The sequence below is a fragment of the Nicotiana attenuata genome, unplaced genomic scaffold, assembly GCF_001879085.1.
Source record: "Nicotiana attenuata strain UT unplaced genomic scaffold, NIATTr2, whole genome shotgun sequence".
In the NCBI taxonomy this organism is placed as follows: domain Eukaryota; kingdom Viridiplantae; phylum Streptophyta; class Magnoliopsida; order Solanales; family Solanaceae; genus Nicotiana; species Nicotiana attenuata.
Window position 1 is genome coordinate 166,624 of NW_017671531.1, and position 23,702 is coordinate 190,325.

A 23,702-nucleotide genomic window follows, 5' to 3' on the forward strand; every position below is an offset into this window, starting at 1 on the left:
TTCGAACTTAACTGAACCTCAAAACTAGCTTAGGGTTAAGAATTGTTCAAGACCATACAAAGATATAAATTATCATCTCATCCCACTGATATGGAATGCTAATAACACATGTTGTACGCTTAGCCCGACAACTAGAGTGTGACAAGATAATATGGTGGACCAACATCGAATGAAATAAAAAGTGATTTAACTTGGCTCTGATACCAAAGACAACAACAATAACTCCTACGCCCCAGTCCCAAACAAAGTTGAGGTCGGCAGAATCCTCACTCTTTTCTTTAAGCTCAACTTATACAATCATTATGATGCCATGATAAACAAAGGAACCTTGTGTTTAACTCAACAATAAAAGCTAGTTCAAAAATTAAAGATTATTTAAAACGATATAAGGTGATAAATTATCATACCACTCACTTATGTCATGTGGGGCTACTAACATTTTTCAATATAAAATATGTCATTATTTTCATACTAATTAAAAAAAGAGTGTTACATACGGAACGGAGGGAGAATTTCTCAAGGTCATTACCTTTAAATACCTAACTACTCTAGATCCTAGATTCGTCGAAAGTAAAAAGAAAAATGAGTAGCTTATCTTATTTTGGAAAGAAGCTGCAACATCTTTGTAGCACAATATTTTTGTATCTGGCTTGTTTGTGTAGATCAACATGCTTCCTCATTTCTTGCCTCCACAAATCCATTCTTCTCAGAGTGAACAAAATTTTCGTACAAATCTTTTACTTCATTTTCATTTCTCTTTTTGGTTTTTGCATTCTCAGAATCTTGAAGCCAAGGAGTGTTGATTTTACACCTAGGAATTTAGATTTATTCTTCACTTCTGTTTCTTCAGTAACTGTCTCAAGCATGTCCACTGTAGAAATGGAAGTCTTTTCCAATTCCCAACTCATTCTTATTACATTTTTAATGTTCATGGGTGGTGAAATCTTCACATCTATGGTTGGGCTTCATTTAATTAGGTCCAAGTTCAAGCCGTGGAGAAAAGATAGCAAAATTGAGTCAGTAATTAGTAGTACTACCACTTCTCCAAGAAACTCAGATTTTAATGATGATATTGAGTTGGACATTGTTGTAATACCTGACTCCCCAAAGCAAAAGTCAGAAAGTGATGAATTACAAGATGATTTTGGATCATCAGATAAACAAACTCTCAAGTACCAATCTATCAAATTCCTAGGGTTTGTAACATTAGTTTATCTTCTAGTCATCAACGTTATTGGTGTCTCATCAGTTCTAGTGTATCTAGCCTGTGTTTCAAGTGCAAAAGATGTACTAAGAAACAAGGGGCTAAAAACCTTCACTTTTGCTATTTTTACAGTTGTCTCAACCTTTGCTAGCTGCGGTTTTGTTCCAACGAACGAAAACATGATAGTATTTAGCAAGAACTCAGGTCTTCTTTTGATTCTAATCCCTCAAGTACTTTTTGGAAACACATTATATCCAGCATGTTTGAGACTTTGTATTAAGTTCTTGGGAAAATTTTCTAGGAAAAGAGAAGCTAAATATTTGTTGAAGCATTCAAGAGAAATAAGACATCTCCACTTGCTTCCTAGCCAACATTCAAGATTATTAGTGGTCACAGTGTTTGGATTCATCTTGATCCAATTGATTATGTTTTGCTCTTTGGAATGGAAATCTTCTTCTCTTAATGGACTAAATAGCTACCAGAAAATAGTCGGATCATTATTTCAAGTTGTGAATGCAAGACACACCGGTGAAACCATTGTTGATATCTCCACAGTTGCCCCAGCCATCTTGGTGGTATTCATAGTAATGATGTAAGTTAATCTTTGCTTGAACTCACAATATACTACTACTATAATTTTTTTTATTAAGTAGTAGGAGATCGCGGATCCATGATTTGGAATTTATGGATTCCTAGGAAACTCTCAAGTCAATGCTACAATAGTTACTGGGTTCGCAACCAAATATTTCTAAATATTTAGTTAATTTCCTAAATGATATATATACAAAATTCAGACAATAGTTATTAGATTCACCGTTCACGTGAACCCGTAACCAATACACACAATATCTGCCCATCAGTAGTAGTACATTTTTATTTGGTTTGACAAGGGATTATGTACTTTAAATGACTCTAAATGGAAAATTATTTGCTTTTTATCTTTTGATACAAAATCTAGAAGGGCAACATTAAAGCTAAAATTTAATAATTATTACTCCCTCCGGTCCAAAATAAGTGATCTTTTGGCCTTTTTCTTGTGGTCCAAAATAAGTGATTTTTCCAGATTTCAAGAATGAATTAATTATTTTTTTCCTACATTGTCCTTGAAGTAAATGGTGTTGGAATATGTGTTAGGAGTGTTTATGTGAGATAGTAAAGGTTAATATGGTCAATTCCATTGCTAATTAATGCTAAAAGGTGAATTTCTTAATTTATGTGAAAACATCCAAAAAATCACTTATTTTGGACCGGAGGGACTAGTAATTTAAAAGTTGCATGGTTTATTGAACACTACTGAGTTAATATTTGTTAGAGAATATAGCAGTCCCGATCATTGGTTGTGTAAAATTTTTCAAAGGGGTTTTCCAATGTCTTGGATCACTAGTGTAAGTTATCAAAATTCTTGTTTTTTAATATATAATATTCACGCCTTTAGTTGGCCTTGTATTTCATCCGAAAAAACAAAGAGATACAAGTTAAACATCAAAATATTTGTTGGGAAAAACATTACATCTATGGAAAAATAAAAAGAGGAAAAAGGCATATAATTTATTCAATTATTTTCAGGTATCTTCCTCCATATACATCATTTATACCAGTTAAAGGTGTTGAAGAGGCCCCTGAAGAGACTTTGGGGGAAAAACAAGGAAGAGGAAAAGTTGCAGAAAATCTCATACTTTCCCAGCTTTCTTATATATTCTTCTTCATTGTTCTAATTTGCATCACAGAAAGGAAACGGATGAAGGATGATCCACTCAACTTTAATGTGTTGAATATCACTCTTGAAGTCGTAAGGTAGTTTACAAATTTTTCTTTCTCAATTTTTTTAATGGGTGTTATCACTTTTAGCATGTGCCAGAAACTATTTACATCCGGTAGATGAAAAAGTTTATAATATTTGTATAATTTTTGTATATAACATACATAATGTATATATATACCAAAATATATACAATTTTATATATTTTTTCGGCTATTATTTTTATAGCGGCTATACAATATCATTTTTTTATTTGTCTATTTTTTATTTATCACTAAAACTGTTGAGTACCACATTGGTAGGGATGTGGATTACCTCTATATATGATCTTGAGTAATACTCATATTTTGAACTAGCTTTTGATGTTGAGTCACGCCGGACGTCCTTTTTTTTTTTAACATGATATCAGAGTTAGACTCATCCTACCATTTTATATTGTCCACGCTTCAAATGTCTACTCTTAGGAGTGCAAGTGAGGTGTTGAGACCACATTAGCGGGAATGTGGATTTTTTTTGTGTGTGTGTATGCATGTGTTATGCATCATATACAGAAAATATACATTTATCAGCTATAATTTTAGGAACGGCTATACTTTATAGATTTCCCTAAATACTACACCTCATCGGTATTATTTAGCGGCGGAATCTATAATGAAAGGTGGCAACCAGATTTTTCCATTCATATTACTTTTAGGGATTACCTTAAATTTCCTATTGACAATAGCCATTTTATCTTGTAGTACTGCTAGGACTATTAGTTAGACTTTCGTCGTTTCCTAATAGAAATGCATGACATAATAATGAAGCATCATTTGATCATAATCAAACACACAATTTTATTAATTCGAGCTGGCTCCTAGTGGTTTCAGTCTCACCCTATCATTACGTAGGTATTTAGGTGTGAGGTTTTAATTCCATGCAGTATGAAGAAAGCCTTCACATGTTCACAGAGTTGCACAATATATTTAGAGAAAAAGGGAAAAAATTGCATATTTCCGTAAACTTTCTTTTTCAGTTTTAAAAACGACAGTTAAGGTTGTGAAATAATTCCTCATTTTAACTTGTCCTTGACGGTTTTTTTTGTTTTTTTGCAGTGCATATGGAAATGTTGGTTTCACAACAGGATATAATTGTGATCGGATGATAAACCAAGATCCAACTTGTAAGAATAAAACGTATGGATTTGTAGGGAAATGGAGTGATGAAGGTAAATTAATTCTCATAATTGTCATGTTTTTCGGAAGATTGAAGAAGTTCAATATGCAAGGTGGAAAAGCATGGAAGCTCTTGTAATTAGCATCCACAGCTTTTCCAAGGACAATTATTTTGAAGTACTACCCACAATTATCATTATTCTGTAAATTTGACCCTTTTGATGAAGGCAAAATAACAAAATGTATATATTGCGGAAATTTGCTTTCGCTCATTTTCTATTTTTGCTCAATTTCTATGTACCTGTGCAGGTTTTTTCCCCCCTTCCTTTTCCAAATAAAAATTTCTTCAATCATGTGTAGCATTTTGCTTTTCATTTTATGTATATACTTCGTTAGAGTTTACGGGTACTCATTTCTAACCCCCTAGGTTGAAAAGGGAAGCCAATATAGCATTGGCCTTCCACAAGATGAATTCTGCAGACTTGATACCTATATGTTATGTTTAGGTGAAAAAGCGAAGACGATATCGTATGCGGGTAAAATCGGGGGTAATGCATACCTCAATTTCCCGGTGAAGAAAACGGAAGAAGGGTATGGACGCACGAGATCGAAGTCGAGGCTGGGAGCCCTTCGTATCTAGAACTATGGAAGGCGATCAATGTGATCATCCTCGGGCATAATAAAGTGACGCTCCCCGGACCCAGAACGAGTTCTAAAACCTCGGGAAGCACGGTAAACGGTTACATACGATGGACAGAGGGTCGTGATATTCGTATCAAATCGGATATCACGACGCTACTAAAAAGTAAATGGATACGGTCGCATGCAATATAATATACCCGCCTATGAATCGGGGTCGAATCCCACAGAGAACAATATGTAGGCGATTAGGAGTGTAAGAGAATTATCACTTATTATGCTAAGCCAAACACTTAGAAAGGTTTTGAGAAAATATTTATAACTAATTGCGAAAATGTAACTAATCTAGAAAGCAAGTAAAATGATCAATGGCCACAAGCATGGTGCATTGGGAATTACACTCAAGTAACGATCCAGTGTATTTCACGATTTTACAAGTATGAGTAAGATTATGTCAACTAGCCTCGGGTAATAATTATTTATTACCTTCTTCCGAAGGCTAACAAGACTTACTAATTGAATTATCCCTAAAACAATTCAGAGATTAAGCACACCCTAATATGGCTACAAGTAGTTCAATCCTATCCCTAGGTAGAATCTATAAAGTGAGGGTTAACGCCTCAAGTTCTTGTAATCTTTTCCAACCCCAAATTAACTTTTCCAAAATTAATTCGAAGTAAATGGACGAGTCTTAGGGTAAGCTAATCCCTTTGGAAATATTAAAGAACAAGAATAATTAAAGAAACAATGACTCACTTCATAATAAATAAAAACCGTTCAATACATAAGCACAACAAGATATTTAATCAACACTTTAAATATGAATATTCCCATAAATAATATTCAAGCATTGACAAAAAATACTACACACGTAGATATACAATACAAAGCAAGAAAATGAAGAAATGAACATAAATGGGTAAGAAAATCTCAACCAAAAGCTTCAAATATTCAAGACTTAAATGTGTGTGCAAGAACTCTAGCTCCAAAAATTGTGTTCTCTTCTCAAGATATGTCAAAAATATTCAGAGACTGGCCAAAGATATTTTACAAATGAGTTAGGCCGTATATTAAAGGGTTTGGGGCCAAAAAATGTGAAATTACAGAAATACCCAGAACTGAAGCGCAAACTTCGCATTTACGAAGCTATGTTCGCATTGGTAACATTTGCGGAACACTTTTATCGTATAAAAGTAAAGTGTTTAACACATAAAGCAAAATTCATAATACGATCCAACCAGCCCAAAACCACGGTGTCACAGAGTACAAGAGCGTAGAGAAAATAGCATAGTCTAAACAATGTTTACTGGATACAACTGAAACACATCTAAAATAGAGAAGGAGGGTCAAGGCCTGCAAACGCCATGGAGATACCTCAACAATCTCCAAAGCCTGCAACCTCGGTCAACGACTGCCACCGGGACCGAAAGTACCTGGATCTGCACACAAGGTGCAGAGGGTAACGCGGGTACACCAACTCAGTAAGTAACAAGTCCAAACTATGGACTGAAAGGTAGCGACGAACCCAGCCCCATCAAGGATAATACAATTAACGTACAGAAACATAGGCATGCTTTCAGTTAAATAGACAGCTCAAAACAGTGAAACAGAGCAGATATGAACATGGTAAAGAAATATAACTCTGCTATATCTACATGCCAATGCACATGCTATATGTAATGCACCATGCTGAGTACCTCATGTGCACACAATCCCAAATGCTCGTCCACTCAGTACTGTATATGGCTCATACGGCCCAGGGAAGATCCATCCAAGAATATATATACATCTCTGACAGCAGTCACTCAGTACTGAGGAAGGGCGATCCAGCCCTATGGAGAAGATCCATCTCCATATAATGATAATAACCTCACAACCACTTGGCACCGTATATGGCTCACATAGCCCAGGGAAGATCCATCTCGGAATATATGAATCACTGGCTATCGGTCTCCAGTACCGAGGAAAAATAGGCCAATCCAGCCTCATGGAGAAGATCCATCCCTGAATATAATCAACCACGCTCACTGGGGGTGTGTTACAGACTCCGGAGGGGATCCTACAGCCAAGCGCTATCATAATCATCAACATAACCGCTGCGGCGTGCAGCCCGATCCCATAACTGTCACTCATAATCAGGCTCTCGGCCTCACTCAGTCATCACTCTCCAGTCTCACACACAGAGGCTCACAATGCCATGAACTAGCCCGAAATAAAGATATGATGTGCCAATAGAATAACAACTGAGACTGAGACATGATATGATATGCATGAATAAGATTGAGTACAAAATATCAAGGAAACAAATGAGATGATAGCAGGAAAAGACCACCAGGGTCTCAACAGTGTCGGCGTGAAGCCCTAACATGATTTACAGCTCATTTACTTAGTTACGTAATAAAAATACAGATATCAGCAAGAAAGAGTCACTACGCAGTGCCATGGAATGAACCAAGCGTCAATCCAAACAGTGCACGTCCACACGCCCGTCACTTGGAGTTCGTGTCACCTCAATATTTATCACATAGCATATAGTTCGGGGTTTCGAACCCTCAGAACCAAGTTTGAAAGCGTTACTTACCACAACCAAGCCAAAATCCTACACCGCGATGCCTTTGCCCCTCAAATCAACCTCCGAATGCTCCGAATCTAGCCATAAATAATTCGATACAATCAACACGAGCAAAAGGAATCAATCCCATAAGAAATGCTAAGCTTTAGGCCAAAAGTCAAAAGGTCAACACAAAAGTCGGGCCCCGGGCCCACGTCTCAAAACCCTACCAAAGTCATAAAATCTGATAACCTATTCGATTACGAGACTAACCATACTGGTTTCACTCAATTCCGAATTCGAATCGGCTTTCAAATCCTAAAAGTTCCTTTTATGAAACTACAAAAATCATTCCCCCAAATTCTATCCCAAATTACAAATCAAATGATGAAATCAATGATAGATTTATGATTATTACCCAAAACCGAGTTAGAATTACTTACTCCAATGATTTCCTTGAAAAACTTCCAAAAATTCGCCTCAAACCGGGCTCCCAAAGTCCAAGATGTTAAATAAAACCCTAAACCTTGCTTATATAGTGTTCTTTGAGTTTCCAGTCAGCGATCCGCGCATTTCTCACCGCGGTCATGCAATCACTATCGCGGTCCACGTAATTCCATCACAGCCGCGAGTTCTGAGCCAACCTTTACCGCGGTCTGCGAGATTCTCACCGCGATCGCAAATCCTGAATCAAGTCCTTCCGCGGCCCGCGAAGTCCCATCACTGCCGCATTCTCCTACCGCGGTCCGTGTAATCTATGTCGCTGCCGCACTTCCAATGATCCTATGGGCGTACCGTATGACTTCAAAATCCAATACCGGGGCAACCCCTTTTCATTGGTCTATGGAGCTGAAGCCTTAATACCGATCAAGGTGGGGGAACCAAGCCTCAGGTTCCAATATGCGACAAAAAATCCAAACAGCGAGGCCATGATCACAAGCCTGAAACTATTGGATGAAAGGCGTAAGGCCACCTTGGTCCGGTTGGCCGCCCAGAAATAGTGAATAGATAGCTATTACAACCGAAGAGCCAACCTCCGACACTTTCAAGTCGGGGACTTGGTATTGAGTAAAGTAACATTACACACCACGAACCCGAACGAGGGGAAGCTGGGACTGAACTGGGAAGGACCATATCGAGTTGTTGGAATAACCAGCGAAGGCTCGTACAAACTCGAAGCAGGAAACGGCGTACAACTACCTAACAACTGTAATGTGGCACACTTAAAGCGGTACTACTACTAAGGTACAAACTCAATTACTCTTTAATCATTTTATAAATTGGACTAACATTTGCAGGCAAATGACCATGGATGGATGTGACTATTAGGTCTGAAAGCACACGTTGCACTCTTTTTCCCTTGAACTGGTTTTATCCCAAATTGAATTTTTCGGCAAGGCTCTTAACGAGGCAACAGTAAAACGTGCTAACTTAGATTCGAAGATTATGCATTTTTTGCTTCTTCCCTTCCGGATCCTATAGCCCACGGTCTATCCCTACTCGGGGACTATCGAGCCCACGGGCTACCCCTACTCGGGGATCAAGGGCTACCCCTACTCGGGGACTGTTGCTTGAAGAAAATTCGGACAACCCGAGCTATCAAATCCTAGAGGCACCCAACCTATTAGGCGGTGCCCAAACAAAAAAAGCTACGGCCACCCTAAAAACGGCTTGGGGATGTCCGAAGCTCGTAATCAGAAAGTAAGGCATTACAAAAACTAGAAACCTGCTAAAAGGTTACCCTCGGCAAAAGCATCATCAAAAAATACTTAAGTATCTTGGAAACTTCTAGTCGCACTGAGGTTTTGAAGCCACGAGAAAACAAAGTTACATCGAAGTCGGGCTCCATGGCTTAGATTGCTAGGTGGCACACTTAGGGGATCAAGTGTGGCCTACAACCACATTGATAAAAGGCCTTCCTACTCCATTTAATTGGGATATGAGACACTTAGTGTCAAGGTTGGAAGCTTAAGTTGTAAAGGTTGACCGGATGTTGACTTATGTGTGAATGGCTCCATAATGGAGTTTTGATGGTTCTGATATCTCAGTTGGGTGATTTGGACTTAGGAGTGTGTTCGGATAGTGATTTCGAGGTCCGTAGTTGATTTAGTCTTGAAATAGCGTAAGTTGGAAAAATAGAAGTTTTGGAAATTGAGAAGTTTGACCAAGATTTGAATTTGTGGTTACCGAGATCGGATTGTTACACCCCATATTTTCGTACATGGAAGTACGCCATAGGTAAATTGATATAAGCTCGGAAATGAGATGTTACATCCCGCATTTTGGTACGTTAAAGTTTTATCGTAAGTTAATCGACGTAAGTTCGGAAATGAGAATATAAGTATTACGCTATTTCAAACAAGTGATAATTAAATTCGTAAAGGTGAGAGGGTAAGTGAATCGAAGAAAGTGAGTTTCGTTGAAGTTTGTTGATTTGGGATAGAATACATTCCAATCTATAATACCATGTATTTATGGGCTTGTGCCATACAAGGTACCACATGACCATGATAGCAAGGTATATAAAGTGTGTTATAAGTGACAAGTATTTTAAGTAATTTTAGATAATTCTTAATTATGTGGATAATTGAGTAACTATAGATTTTTAAGTGGAGATTAACTTGTAAATTGAATTTTTGGATAATTATTTGGTGGATAAGCTTAACACTTCACCAACGTGGCAGCAAGGAGTCTAATTGTTAAGATCAAACAATGACTCCATGGCTTAGATTGCTAGGTGGCACACTTAGGGGATCAAGTGTGGCCTACAACCACATTGATGAAAGGCCTTCCTAATCCATTTAATTGGGATGCTTATGACTACAAAGTAACGGATGATGGAATTTTATAAAGGGATTCTTATGAACCCCTACAAGGGGCAACGTGAATTGCAAATTCAAAAAATAGCCCGGTAAAATTTTTTTCAAGAATATCATACGGATGTTTTCCTACTTCGATCCGCCATTATGTGTATTTCGCAAAAGACGTGTGTTGGAAGGATTTTCAAGAGAATCGGCTCAGGTATGTTAAGGCTATATCGTCTTTCCTTTTGGCACGACCCAAACGGACGAGCAGCGATGGGTAAGCAAATCGAAGAAAGTGAGTTTCGTCGAAGTTTGACGATTTGGGATAAAATACGGTCCAAGCTATATTACCTCGTATTTATGGACTTGTGCCATACACACATGACCATGATAGTAAGGCATATAAAGTGTATTAAAAGTGACTAGTATTTTAAGTAATTTGAGATAATTCTTAATTATGTGAATAATTGGGTAATTATAGATTTTTAAGTGAGAGATTAACTTGTAAATTAAATTTTTGGATAATTATTTGGTGGATAAGATTAATACTTCACCAATGTGGCAGCAATGAGTCTAATTGTTAAGATCAAACAATTACTCCTTGGCTTAGATGTCTAGGTGGCACACTTAGGGAATCAAGTGGGGCCCACAACTGCATTGATAAAAGGCCTTCCTAATCTATTTAATTGAAATGCTTATGACTACAAAGTAATGGATGATGGAATTCTCTAAAGGGATTTTTATGAACCCCTACAAGGTCCAACGTTAATTGCAAATCCAAAAAAAAGTTCGGTACAAACTTTTTCAAAAATATCATATCGATCCGCCGTTACATGTTTTTTGCAAAAGACGTGTATTGGAAGGATTATCAAAATAATCGGCTCAGGTATGTTAAGGCTATCCCTTCTTTCCTTTTGGCTTGATCCATAAGATACAAATAAAACGAGCAAATGCACAACTTCCATAAATGACTTTATTCATAGAAGTACTAGAGATGCCTATCTTCTTAATCCCCCATGTGTCATATTATTCTATCATCGGTTCATAGGTCTCAAAAAATAGGTAAGTTGATAAATTTTACTTCATGACATTAATCAAAGGCATAATGGTCTTATGACGTTCCAAGAGGTATTATTGACGTACTTCTCATGCATTGCATTCATTTATACATGTACATTGACCCATGACCAGAAGAAGTTATATACGCGTATATATATGTATATATTTGTATATGGGATATGGAAAAAGGTTACGGCGTTATATACGCACCATCACCTGATCAGCTGGTATACGTTGATGATTTGCCCATAATGGTCGAATGATATGATGGGATTCCCTCAGAGGCTTGATGATATTTTGAATGTATATACCTATGCATGGTATGACATTTATACGCATGTGCATGACATTATAAATATTAAATGATTCACAGAGCTATGCAGGCATACATGTTGAGTTTTTACTCCATGTTTCTCTCATGTCTATTATTTACTAATTATCATTCCTTAGATATTTGGTACATTATTTGTACTGACGACCCTTTTGCCTGGGGACGCTGCATTTTATGCCCACAGGTCTCGATAGACAAGTCTAAAGTCCTCCAAGTAGGCTATCAGCTCAGTGGAAGATGTTCGTGCGCTTTATTTGCTCCGGAGTTGCTTATTTGGTCAGTATGATTTGGACGTGTATTGATTAGTATGGCAGGGCCATATCCCGACCTTTATGGTATTGATCTACTCTTAGAGGCTTGTAGACATATGTCACGTATATGAAAGATTGTATGTCCTTGTCGGCCTATGTTCATTGTATGAGTGATCATTTTGGCCTTATAGGCTCGTATGTCATATGTATAAGTTTGTATTATACGTTGGGTCGTCCTATGTCGAGTGTTCCCTCATGTTTCACTCTAGTTATCTCACAACAGCCTTTCTGTTTCATTTAACTATGATAGTATGATACGAAAGATACGTTATGTCGGTACTCGGTTGAGTAAGGTACCGGGTGCCCGTTGCGGCTCATCGGTTTGGGTCGTGACACGGATTTTGGTTCCAGAAGTTGGAGCAGGTCTATTGTGTCATTTATGACTTGTGTGCAAAATTTGAGGTCAATCGGACTTGATTTGATAGGTTTCGGCATCAATTGTAGAAGTTGGAATTCCTTAGTTTTCATTAGACTTGAATTGGGGTGAGATTTGCTTTTTTATATTGTTTGATCTGATTTGAGGGCTCGAATAAGTTTGTATCGTATTTTAGGACTTGTTGGTATGTTTGGTTCAGGTCCCAGGGGCCTCGGGTGGATTTCGGATGGTTAACGGATAAAAATGAGGCACTGAAGCATGGCTGAAACTGGGAGCCTTCTAGTGTGATCGCACGTGCGAGGACATTGGTCGTAGGTGCGACGCCGCAAGGTGCAGCTGTAGAGGCACAGAAGTGAAGTTGGTCTAGCTAAGGGAGTTTCGCAGGTGCGAAGAGGTGGCCGTAAAAGCGGAGTCGCTCCTACAAAAAAGAGGTCGCAGAAGCGGAGAATGGGAGAGGATGAGGTGGTCAGGTGTTTCGTAGAAGCGGACGTTTGGGGCGTAGAAGCACTTCTGCAAATGCGAATTTGGGTTCCAGTTGTGGAGTCCAGGGACTTAAGTGAACTTCACAGGTGCAGAGATTCCACCATAGATGCGGTCCCGCAGAAGCGGAATTTTGGCCCGCAGCTGCGAAAGCATTGAGCAGAGTTTAAAACTCGAGGGTTTCGCGATTTTTGTCATTTTGGACATTTCAAGATCAGGCTAAGGCGATTTTTTAGAGGTATTTCGAGGGTTTTCTTGAGGTATGTCACTTGTGATCATTTTTATTCAATATTCTTGTTTCCCAATTGAATTTCCCACCTAGTTTGTGTGTTTTTAGGTGGACTTTGGGAGTTTGAGGCTAGGGATTTGGAGAGTTTAATTGGAGATTTGAGTGGTGTTTGGTATCGGGATTTGGTAAATTTGGTATGGTTGGACTCATGGTTGAATGGGCTTCCGGATTTTCTGACTTTTGTCAAATTTCTAGACGTGTGCCCGGGGGTCGACTTTTGAGTTGACTTTTTGACTTTTGATTAAGAACTTAGTATTTTCTTATGGAATTGATTCCTTTAGCTCGTGTTGATTGTATCGAATTGTTTGTGGCTAGATTCGAGACATTCATAGGCCAATTCGCGAGGCAAGGGCTTGTTGGAGTAAAGATTTGCACGGTTCGAGGTAAGTAACACTTCTAAACTTGGTTTTAAGGGTATAAAATCCCGAATTATGTGCTATGTGATTGGTGTTAAGGCGATGCACATGCTAGGTGATAGGTGTGTGGGCGTGCACCGTAAAAATTGTGACTTGATCGATTGTGTGAAACTGTATAGTTGAATAATCTTGTAGTTATTCGTATATTCTTCATGTGTTAGAGAAATTGAGTTGCAAGTCATAATAGAAATCATGCTTAGGCTACATGTTGGTACTAGTTGGACCCACAGAGGTTGTGTTACATGTTGAATTATTTGCTTAATTTAAAATTATATACTCAGTCACAACTATTATTTTTATATCATATCTCAGTCTCTATCGCCATCTATTTAAACATCATATCATCATTGTTTGGGCTGATTATCATGAATCTTGTGAGCCCAAGAGATTGGAGAGATTGATGATTGAGTGATGCAGAGGGCCTGATTGTGAGGATATTTATAGGATTGGGTTGCATGCCATAGCATGTTTTATTGATTTATGCCATGATTGGCTTATTATAGTGCTTGGGCTGAATTTGCCCCTCCGGAGTATGTACACCCACAGTGAGCGCATGTACCTACTGAGTGTGAGTGTGCGGGTCGAGCGCGAGTGCCGAGCGATTCGGGGGATTGAGCGACTATGAGGATGGAGTGACTGGGAGAACTGAGTGATAGATACTCTAAGAGTATGTATATGATTTCATCACTGTTTGTACTTCAGTTGGCATACATATCTGACATGTAGATATCGAGATGTACTATATCTTGTTTCAATTGAACTTGACATGTCTTACCTGTTTGAGACTTAACTATTAAATTTGGAAGCATTTCTACCTTTCTGTACTGTATTTCTATAATTGAATTTTACCTGTGAAGCTCGTCACTGCTCTCAGCCCAATAGTTAAACTTGTTACTTACTGAGTTGGTTGTACTCACGCTATACCCTGCACTTCGTGTGCAGATCCAGGTATTTCCGGACACGGTGGTTGCTGATTCTCAAAGTTGTTCAATCATTCGGAGATTTTCGAGGTAGCTTCCCTGGCGTCCGTAGACCTTGACTCTCCTCCCCTATCCTTTAGTCTTTTATTCAGTTTCTGCTTTCTTAGACAGAGTATCAGACTTTGTATTTGTATAGATGCCCATGTACTCAGTGACACCCTAGTTTTAGGAAACTTTTGTATCAGGTTGTGACAGCTTTATTTAGTTTTTGTGACATTTTTACTTACTTAAAACCTGTTTTAGTATATTTTATATTCGAAAGTGTTGGTGTGTCTGAGTTGTGGGATTTCCTGGTATCATGATAGGGGCCATCACGACAGGTTGAGTTTGGGTCGTGACATACATCTTTGGCAAATTATGATGGCTTGAAAATTCAGCTTCTCTGGCTGATTCTTTGAGTCGGAGTTTTGCTAACGAAGTAATAATAGACATAGGGCTGATGGCAAAAACTGCTAAAGAAGAGAGAATCTTGTTTACCCTAAAATTGGAGTAACAATTAAACTTATATTATGGTTTTAAGGATATGTGATTCAATCTAATACCAATTGATAAACAAGGAATTAAATAGATGAATTAGAGAATAAATAGATCAAACCAGTATGCTAGCCAAATTTCAACCTCGAGTTGTGGTAACCTTGAGGTGTGATAATAAGAATAACAAATGATAAAGAAACTCGATGAACAGTAAGCGGAATAGCAAGAAAGTTATGAGTGTATATATTCTTATCAGTGAACCAAGATGATTACAAATGAATGGGATCCCTCTTTATATAATAGAGGAGTCCTAAATAAGGTACATTTCTAATTATAGTAGGAAATCACATTTGACAACTGTCTACCCGCCGAGGACCAATCCGTTCCGAAATTCACGCCATGATCTTTGGTCTGTTGCGGGTATCTCGCTCTTTCCGTTACTGAACTATACCGGCATCATCCCGAATTGTGCCCACTACTGACCTCGGTTAGTGATGTCCTGGACTTTCGACGTGGTATCACTTTTTCCATCAAAGGACGAAATTAGGTAGCCCCGATTTCCATCGTATACAGATAGTTCCCTCGTGTCTTAGAGTAAAACGATAAGAAACGACTTGAGCCTCAATTTTCTGGAGACCCCAAGAATGACATCATCCTCGTGACGTAAGGGGTCGAGATGACCAAAATGTCCCGTCGATACAGTTCCACAAATTATTAATGCCTGTCAGTGGGTGGTCGACCACTAGCGCCACCGAACCGTCGCCGTGAGTCTATAAATATCGGCTTCCTGGTTGAATCAAAACATTACTTCCACCTTCACCAAGCTTTCTAAGTCTTTGCCTCTCTCCATCTCTACTCTTCCACCACCCGTTGATTCAACTTTTTTAGTACCAAAAATACCAAACTCCACCTCTTTCCGCTTCCTTCTATCTAAACCAATGGCGAAAACCTCCAAGACCGTCCCTCAAAAGGAGAAGGCTTCTTCCTCTTCTTTCCTGCCGGGCGATGATAAAGTATCGGTGGAACCGCTCCCTCACGAGTATGTTCCGGCCCTTGTGTCTTAAAATCCAACTTCAAAGTCGAGAATCCTCTCTCGATACCTGGCCGATGTGAGAACATGTCAAGATATATTTGCTCGATAACATCGAAACACCTTGAGGCTGTGAAGAGAGATTGTGGCTGGGGGCCGAGGTCGTGGTACAGATCCCCGCTCCCGAAGAGAGTATTGCCACTCACGTGGAGGGATTCCTAAGTGTTTACTCTTACCCCTTCACACTGGTCCTATCGACAAAGTCATTTTTTTCAAGAGGTACCAGGTCACCCTCGGCTAGGTTCACCCCTCTTTTTGGCGCAGAGTGATCATGCTCCGCTTCTTTTCCAGCAAGGCCAGGGGGCTGGAGTTCACCCTCAACCACCTCATACGGTTATATTAACCTCGGCTTTTTTGAGGTTGATAAAGCTCCAACCCCGAGTGATAAAGGACCTATTCCAAGTCCTAAAATCAAATTTCGAGCTCGATAGCTAAAAGTCAACCTACGGTCAAACCTTTCTACTTCAAATTGCCAAATTTCGGCAAATCAACACGATTCGACCTGTGGACTTCTGAAATCAATTTCGGACATACGCCCAAGTCCGAAATCACGATACAGACCCACCAGGACTATCAAAATACGGATCCGTGTTCGTTTATACAAAATATTGACCGTAGTCAATTCAAATTATTTTTAAGGCAAAATTTTACATTTTCTTCAATTTTCCACATAAAAACTTTCCGGAACAAGACACGGACTGCGCACGCAAAATAAAAAATACTAAACAGAGTTAGTCGAGGTTTCGAAATACGGAAATAAAGGCTAAAACTCAAAATAACCTATCGGGTCATCACACAGTGCATTACTAAACTCAAGTAGTCAACTATCTTATTCTATTTATCCTCATGCATAATTCAATCATGATATTTTAAGATGTAAAATGTAGAAAATCATGTATTAGCATTTCATTAGTTTACCTCTACTCGTAGAGTATTTTGCCATGGTTGCTGAAATCCTGATACACTTTAGGCACATACACACACCTAAAGTAGTTTATGGAACTCTCATACTATTATTACTTTTTGTAGTAAGTTCAATATGCATGATAGCAGTTATGTGTGAGATAACAAATGTTCTAAGAAATAGTCAACTTTCTTATTTAATCTGTTCAGTTGAACTTGTTTACTGAAAAAGTCAATCACCATAGTTGCTGCCAAATCAACCATCAAAATCAGACCGAAAACTCAACGTAAAGCTCCAAAAAAACCAGTCCAAAAAGGTCACTTAAACCCCATAAAAACACAATCGTAAATCCACCAAAACAGTTGCCACAAATCAGCCATGAATCACCTCTAACCTCCATTAAAATCACCATTAAACTCTATCAAACAACCATGAAAACGGCCACAGATTAGCCATGTAAATGAGCACCTGAAAATTCCATAAAATCAGTTCACAAAGCACCAAAAACTCCTCTTTTAACACCACTCCTCTTATGAATTTGCTTTTTAGCACCTGCAACACTTCTGTAGCATAAGTGAGCCAACCATATATGATATCTGTCAGAGATTTATTTTGAATATAATAGATGTTATTAAGTTAAAAGATTAACTATATGTGAATTATATTAATTGCTACAGTTCATTCCATATCAATGAAAGAACAGTTTATATAAAATTTGAATGGTGGAGCAATTTCATGGACCTTTGAGATTATGGAGAACAAAGAAATTTCATATCAGTCTTAATAAGTACTTCACAATGCCCAAAAAAAATATTGATTTTCCTGTATTTTTTTCTTCATAATAAGAACTTAAGAAAATACACCCTAGAAAGGAAGATTCATTATTAGGAAGAATAATGAAAAAATACATACACCCAAACATTAAATCCACATTATATATATATATATATATATATATATATATATATATATATATATATATATATATATATATATATATATATATATATATATATATANTATATATATTATGCGAAAAACAGAGCATGCAGATTTATAACTTAACAAAGGAGAAGAAAAAACAACTTGGTAAGACAACAATATATTTTTAATACCTTCTTATCTTGTAGAACCGATTCAATCAAGAAAGTAGTGTTTGCGTTGTAACAATCTGGTACTTACCACAGACGTAGAACTCAAACTTTAACTTCCATTACATGTTCCTTAATGAAGTCATTATGAATAGCCATATTGTGTAGAAGCAGTATGTTACTACCAAAGTCCAAAACGCTGTTTAGCCATAAATGGTGTAATCACGGCGGCCAACCTCGAATGGTATCACGGCCAAATCAATCTTAATGGGTATCAAGTTTCTATGCCAACCTCTCTTGTGTTTGAGTATTTGCATATGGTTATCGAGTATAATGGAAGTGAATATCGTGAATTTCAATCATGAGTATAATGGAAGTGGATGTCGTAAGTTTCAATCATGGGACAATTTTTGGTTTTGCAGAGGAAATTTAGGGAAGGTGGTATCCAGATATGCAATTTATAAATAATAATCTAAAATCAATTTTCTTGTTTAGAGAGGAAAAAACGTGTCCTTTAATTGTGCCTCTCCAAATCAGTTATATTTTGAAAAATTTAAAAATTTCTGAATTTTTGAATTCTGAAAAAAATAACGTGTACTTTACATTCTTTTTTTAGATAAATTTGAAACTCCAACAAAGTTGGAGAATTGTCCAAAAATTTACATGTGTCAATTTAATGTTATTCCACTTGTCATCATAATATTTCTTTGTCTCTCCTATCTATACTATATTAAAGCACGAAGGCCCTTAGCGAAATGTCGTTCGCTTTTTTCACCCTTTTAAAATAAAATTCACACTAGACAAAATAGTCATTTGATTATTCTTCTACCTAATATTTAGGAGTTTGAGATTAAATAATATCTATTACTTATTAATTTCCTTATTTGAATTAAGCATGAGCTCCTTATATTTAGGACTTCAAAATTATTGAAGTTTTATTTTATATGAATTTTAAAAATAAAGTATAATTAAATAACATCAAATATTTATATGTTTTACCTTATATATGAATTTTATTCAATTAAACGTTTTTAGCTCAAACGAAATGTCTGATCATACTAATTTTAGGCGAACAATTATAATATAAACAAATCAATAATTATCCTATAAACACTATGAGTATTCTATGTGATATTGGTTCATTAGCTATTAATTTTATTCTTCGAACAATAATTAACTTAGATATAAATATTATTATAGATTTTAAAACTTAATTAGAAAAAATAATTACGAAAATATTTAATAAAGTAAGAGAAGGAGAGAGAGAAAAGTGATTGACAAAATTTATTTACTAACGCTACGACAAACCTAAAGTGCAAAGTTCAATTTTTTTATCATTTGACAAAAATAAAAAAATTCGGATAAATATATAGTTATAATTAAATATTTATTTTATGCCTATGAGCTAATATTAATAATTTAAATCCTCAAAAAAAACAAATTATTTCTATTAGTGATTAAAAAAGATAATTAAGTATTTGAATTGACTTTTTTTCTCCGACTTTGAATTAACTAACTAGAAAGATAATCTAATTTTACTCCTTCTAAATTCATCATATAGGTAAAATTAGAAATAAAAGACATTTGAATATAAAATAAAATCAATTGTAGTACTAAGAATTAAATCAATTAAATACAAACTTTAAGAAATAAGGATAAAACAGTAGAAGCCAAAATGTATTCATAAAGAGATGTCATGTGAGATAGACTTTAACATATTTATAGATCATATTAAAGATAGGTATAATTACAAAATAAGGTGCAACTAATTTAACTAAATTCATCATATATGCATATTAAGAAGATATTTNATACATACATATATATATATATATATATATATATATATATATATATATATATATTTTAATTGATAGACACTATACGCACGTGCAACACACGTATATTGAAACTAGTACTATATTAAAATTACGAAGCCCCTTAGCAACATGTCGTTCGCGCTTTTTACCCTTTAAAAATATATTTTAAGGACAATTTTTTTTGGTAACTAAAGATTTTATTAATTACCAGAATGTTTACAATAAGGAACCATAGCTAGACTACATCACAGTCTGCTATCTAGTCTAAGAACACAAAGAACTACTTAACTACTAAAGCTAAACTAAATACTAAGCTGTTGAACCAGTTTTTTAATTCTAGTAGATGCTCGGATATTACAAACATATGCAATCTCCCTAACCAATTGACTATGATTCTTTGCTATTTTTTCAAATCTTCTCTGATTTCTCTCAATCCACATTGTATGCACCCATTCAGTATAAGCCAACTTAAAGATTTGAGCTCTTTGTGATTTACCCTTTGATGCTTTAATGATTCATTTCTCCATTAGTTCCCATTGTGATGTCCTGAAGAGAGGAACCTGCATCCATTTCAACACTCCTTCCCAGACTTTGTTAGAGAAAGGACACTCCATGAATCCATGATTTCTTGTTTCATTGTGACTGTTACATAGATTGCATATAGGATCAACATTTATTCCCCATGAGGCAAGTCTATCAACAGTCATTAGTTTCCCATGCATCTGCAGCCACACTGTGAATTGAGCTTTTGGTCTAGCATCATTTCCTAATCTCAATGTCTTCCAAGTTATTCTCTCATTATCACCAATAAGCTTAAGGTAAATCTGCTTGATTAGACTGCCTGTTTTGATATCTTGAATCAGTGCCATTATGTCTCTTGCTTCAAATATTTTCCTCACCATCCATCATGCCTGTTGACGGATAGGCATTTGACTGAATTGCTGGTTCTTGATGTAGTAGGCATGTAACCACCAGATCCACAATCTATCTGCCTTATGCTCAATATCCCAATTTGCCTTAGCTATTGCAGCTTTGTTCCATAGTCTTATATTTAGCAAGCCTAGGCCACCCATTGACTTTGGAGTGAAAACCTTATCCTAAGCAATTAGAGCTTTCCTTGTGATTGTTTTTGTGCCAGACCATAAGTAGCTTCGACAATAGGCCACAGTTGTACTTTTGAAGGAATAGCAAATAGTTGAGACCAATATGCTTGAATAGCAAAGAGGACTGTTTGGATTAACTGAGATATCCCTACATGTGAGAGTATCTTTGCAGTCCAAGATGAGATTCTGGCTACCATTTTGTTGATCAATGGTTGCCACTGAAGTAAAGAGATATTTTTAGTGGACAGGGGGATTCCTAGATATTTGAAGGGGAGCTCTCCTTTTGGAAATCGTAACAGATGTAGGATTTGATCTTGAATGATTTGAGTGACTCCTCCAAAATAAATGGAGCTCTTCTCTTTGTTCGCTTGAAGTCCAGAAGCATAAGAGTAGTCCAAAAAACTTCTATTCAGTATGGAAATAGACTCAACATCTCCTCTAGAGAATAACACTAGATCATTTGCAAATGATAAATGAGTCACTGCTAGTTTAGAGCACTTTAGGTGATACTTGAACTCTTTATTTCCTTTCAACTCATTGAGCTTTCTACTTAAATATTTCATGGCTAAGGCAAAGAGAAATGGTGAAATTGGGTCTCCCTGTCTTAGCCCTTTAGCTGCATCAAACGGAGCTATGGGTTCTCCATTAAACAATATAGAATAGTTGATTGTCATCAGACATTCTAAGGTCCACATGGTGAATTGTCTAGGAAAGCCAAGCTCATCTAGGACCTTCTCCAGAAATATCCATTCCACTGAGTCATAGGCCTTTTGAAGGTCTATTTTTATCATGCATCTAGAGGAAATATTCTTCCTTGTATAGGATTTCACCAGTTCTTGAGCAAGAAAGATGTTATCTGATATCTTCCTGCCTGGAATAAATCCAGCATGTGCTTCACATACTACTGATGCAATAACTTTCTGGAGTCTTGAGGCAAGAACTTTAGAAATGAATTTGTACAGAACAGTACAACAAGCAATTGGTATGTACTCTTTCACTGTCACAGGATGATCAGTTATAGGGATCAAGGTGAGAGAAGTATAGTTAATAGCTCTATTCATCTTGCCACACTCAAAGAATCTTCTTAATGCCCTTATAATCTCTATCCCCAGTATACTCCATGCCTTTTTAAAGAAATAGGCATTATACCCATCCACCCCTGGAGATTTATCATTTCCAATTGAACTCAGTCCATCAGCTCTTTCTTGGTCAGTAACTGGAGCACACAAGAGGATTTGTTGTTCATGACTTAGCTTGGGTCCCTTGTTCATTGTAACTTTGTTGACTCCCTTTAGTGAGAGACTAGAGGTGCCCATTAACCCTTTGCAGAATGATACAATTTCATCTTTGAGCTCCTTAGGATCAATCAACAGCTTAGCACTTGACAGGGAATTGAGTTGCATGATTTGCTTCCTTTGGCTTCTTTCATTCATGACTGCAGCAAAATACTTGGAATTTGAATCCCCCAATTGTATCCATTGGGCTCTAGACTTTTGCCTTAGAATACTCTCCTCAAGGAGGTTCCATTTTTCAAGATTCATCAAAGCTTTTTTCTCTTTAATCACAAGACTGTCATCATATCTGGCTACTATTGCAGCTTGAATACATTATAGTTCTTCTCTTGGCTTCTCAATCTTCAATGATGTGGCTTTAAACTCTTTTTGATTCAGCTGTTTGAAGACTGGTCTCAGTGCCTTTAGTTTGTTCCATACATTCTGCATAGGATCTCTATCAAACTGCTTCTTCCAGTGGACTTCAATTAGCTCCAAGAATTGTGCATGCTCACTCCATATGTTGAAGAATCTGAATGGAGCTCTGATGCTATGGTTCACACTCTGCAATGTCAATAGCATTGGGGCATGGTTTGAAATGTTAGGGAGGTCATATTCCAAGACAATATGGCCCCACAGCATCATCCACTCATAGTTACCAAATGCTCTATCAATTTTGCTACTAACCCTCTCTGATCCTTGTTTCTTGTTTGACCATGTGAAATATTCACCTTTCCATTGTAATTCATTTAGTAGAGTGGCATTAATACAGTCTGAAAAATCCTTCACTTCACTGAAACTCACAGGATGACAGCTCATTCTATCAGCAGTCGACAATATTGCATTAAAGTCCCCACACACTAGCCATGGGCAGTTAGTATTACATGAGATCTTTTGAAGAGTGTTCCATAGAGATCTTCTTTCCTCCACAGTATTGAATCCATAGACAATAGTCAGAACACATTGAAAGTTAGAAGAGAGATCTCTAACTTCACATTGTACTAATTGAGCTTCCAATTTCAGTACAGTTATATTGTAATCTCCTTGATCCCACATCAGCCATATTCTTCCATTGACAACGGAGGAGTAGTAATTAATAATATCCCAATTGGGAGCAATAGTCATAGCTATTTTAGGACATCTATGTTGCTTAACTCTGGTTTCCAGCAACCCCAGCAATTTGATATTCTTTGACCTTATATATTTCTTTAACTCTCTCTGTTTATACACTTTATTTACACCTCTACTGTTCCATATAATCCAAGTCATTGAGAAGTTGTATTACCTCCCAAATCAGGAGGTTTTGCTTGTCTGGTTCCCTAGTCCTCTCTTGCAAAGGCATTACTTTCCCAGTCTTAGATTTGCTAGCCATAGCAGCACTCAACTGTGGAAAGTTGATCAAGTTCAATTCCAGTCTTGGCACTTGCTCCTTGCCTTTAGAGGCATTCCTCACTGTTCCATCTGAAGTTGCTACTTGATTTTGTGAATCAGCTTCTTGTTGTTGTTGTTTGCTTTCATTAATAGGTACTCTAGGCTGGGCTACCTCAGATGATCCAGCTGCTGTTTGTCCACATTTTGGCTAGTTAATAGTGTACC

The 23,702-nt window shown here is 37.0% G+C and overlaps 2 protein-coding genes across 2 annotated transcripts; one reads left to right on the forward strand and one right to left on the reverse strand.

The window, feature by feature from the left end:
• The first annotated feature begins 551 nt into the window (after positions 1–551).
• LOC109208821 (sodium transporter HKT1-like) lies at positions 552–4,470 on the forward strand. The gene is made up of 3 exons (XM_019371972.1): positions 552–1,796; positions 2,771–2,998; positions 4,058–4,470. Exons 1-3 carry the CDS (start codon positions 583–585, stop codon positions 4,254–4,256), a joined length of 1,641 nt encoding a protein of 546 aa, XP_019227517.1. The 5' UTR covers positions 552–582; the 3' UTR covers positions 4,257–4,470.
• A 17,972-nt stretch (positions 4,471–22,442) lies between these two features.
• On the reverse strand, positions 22,443–23,231 carry LOC109208824. Its single transcript, XM_019371976.1, has one exon. It carries the CDS (start codon positions 23,229–23,231, stop codon positions 22,443–22,445), a length of 789 nt encoding a protein of 262 aa, XP_019227521.1.
• Positions 23,232–23,702: the final 471 nt, after the last annotated feature.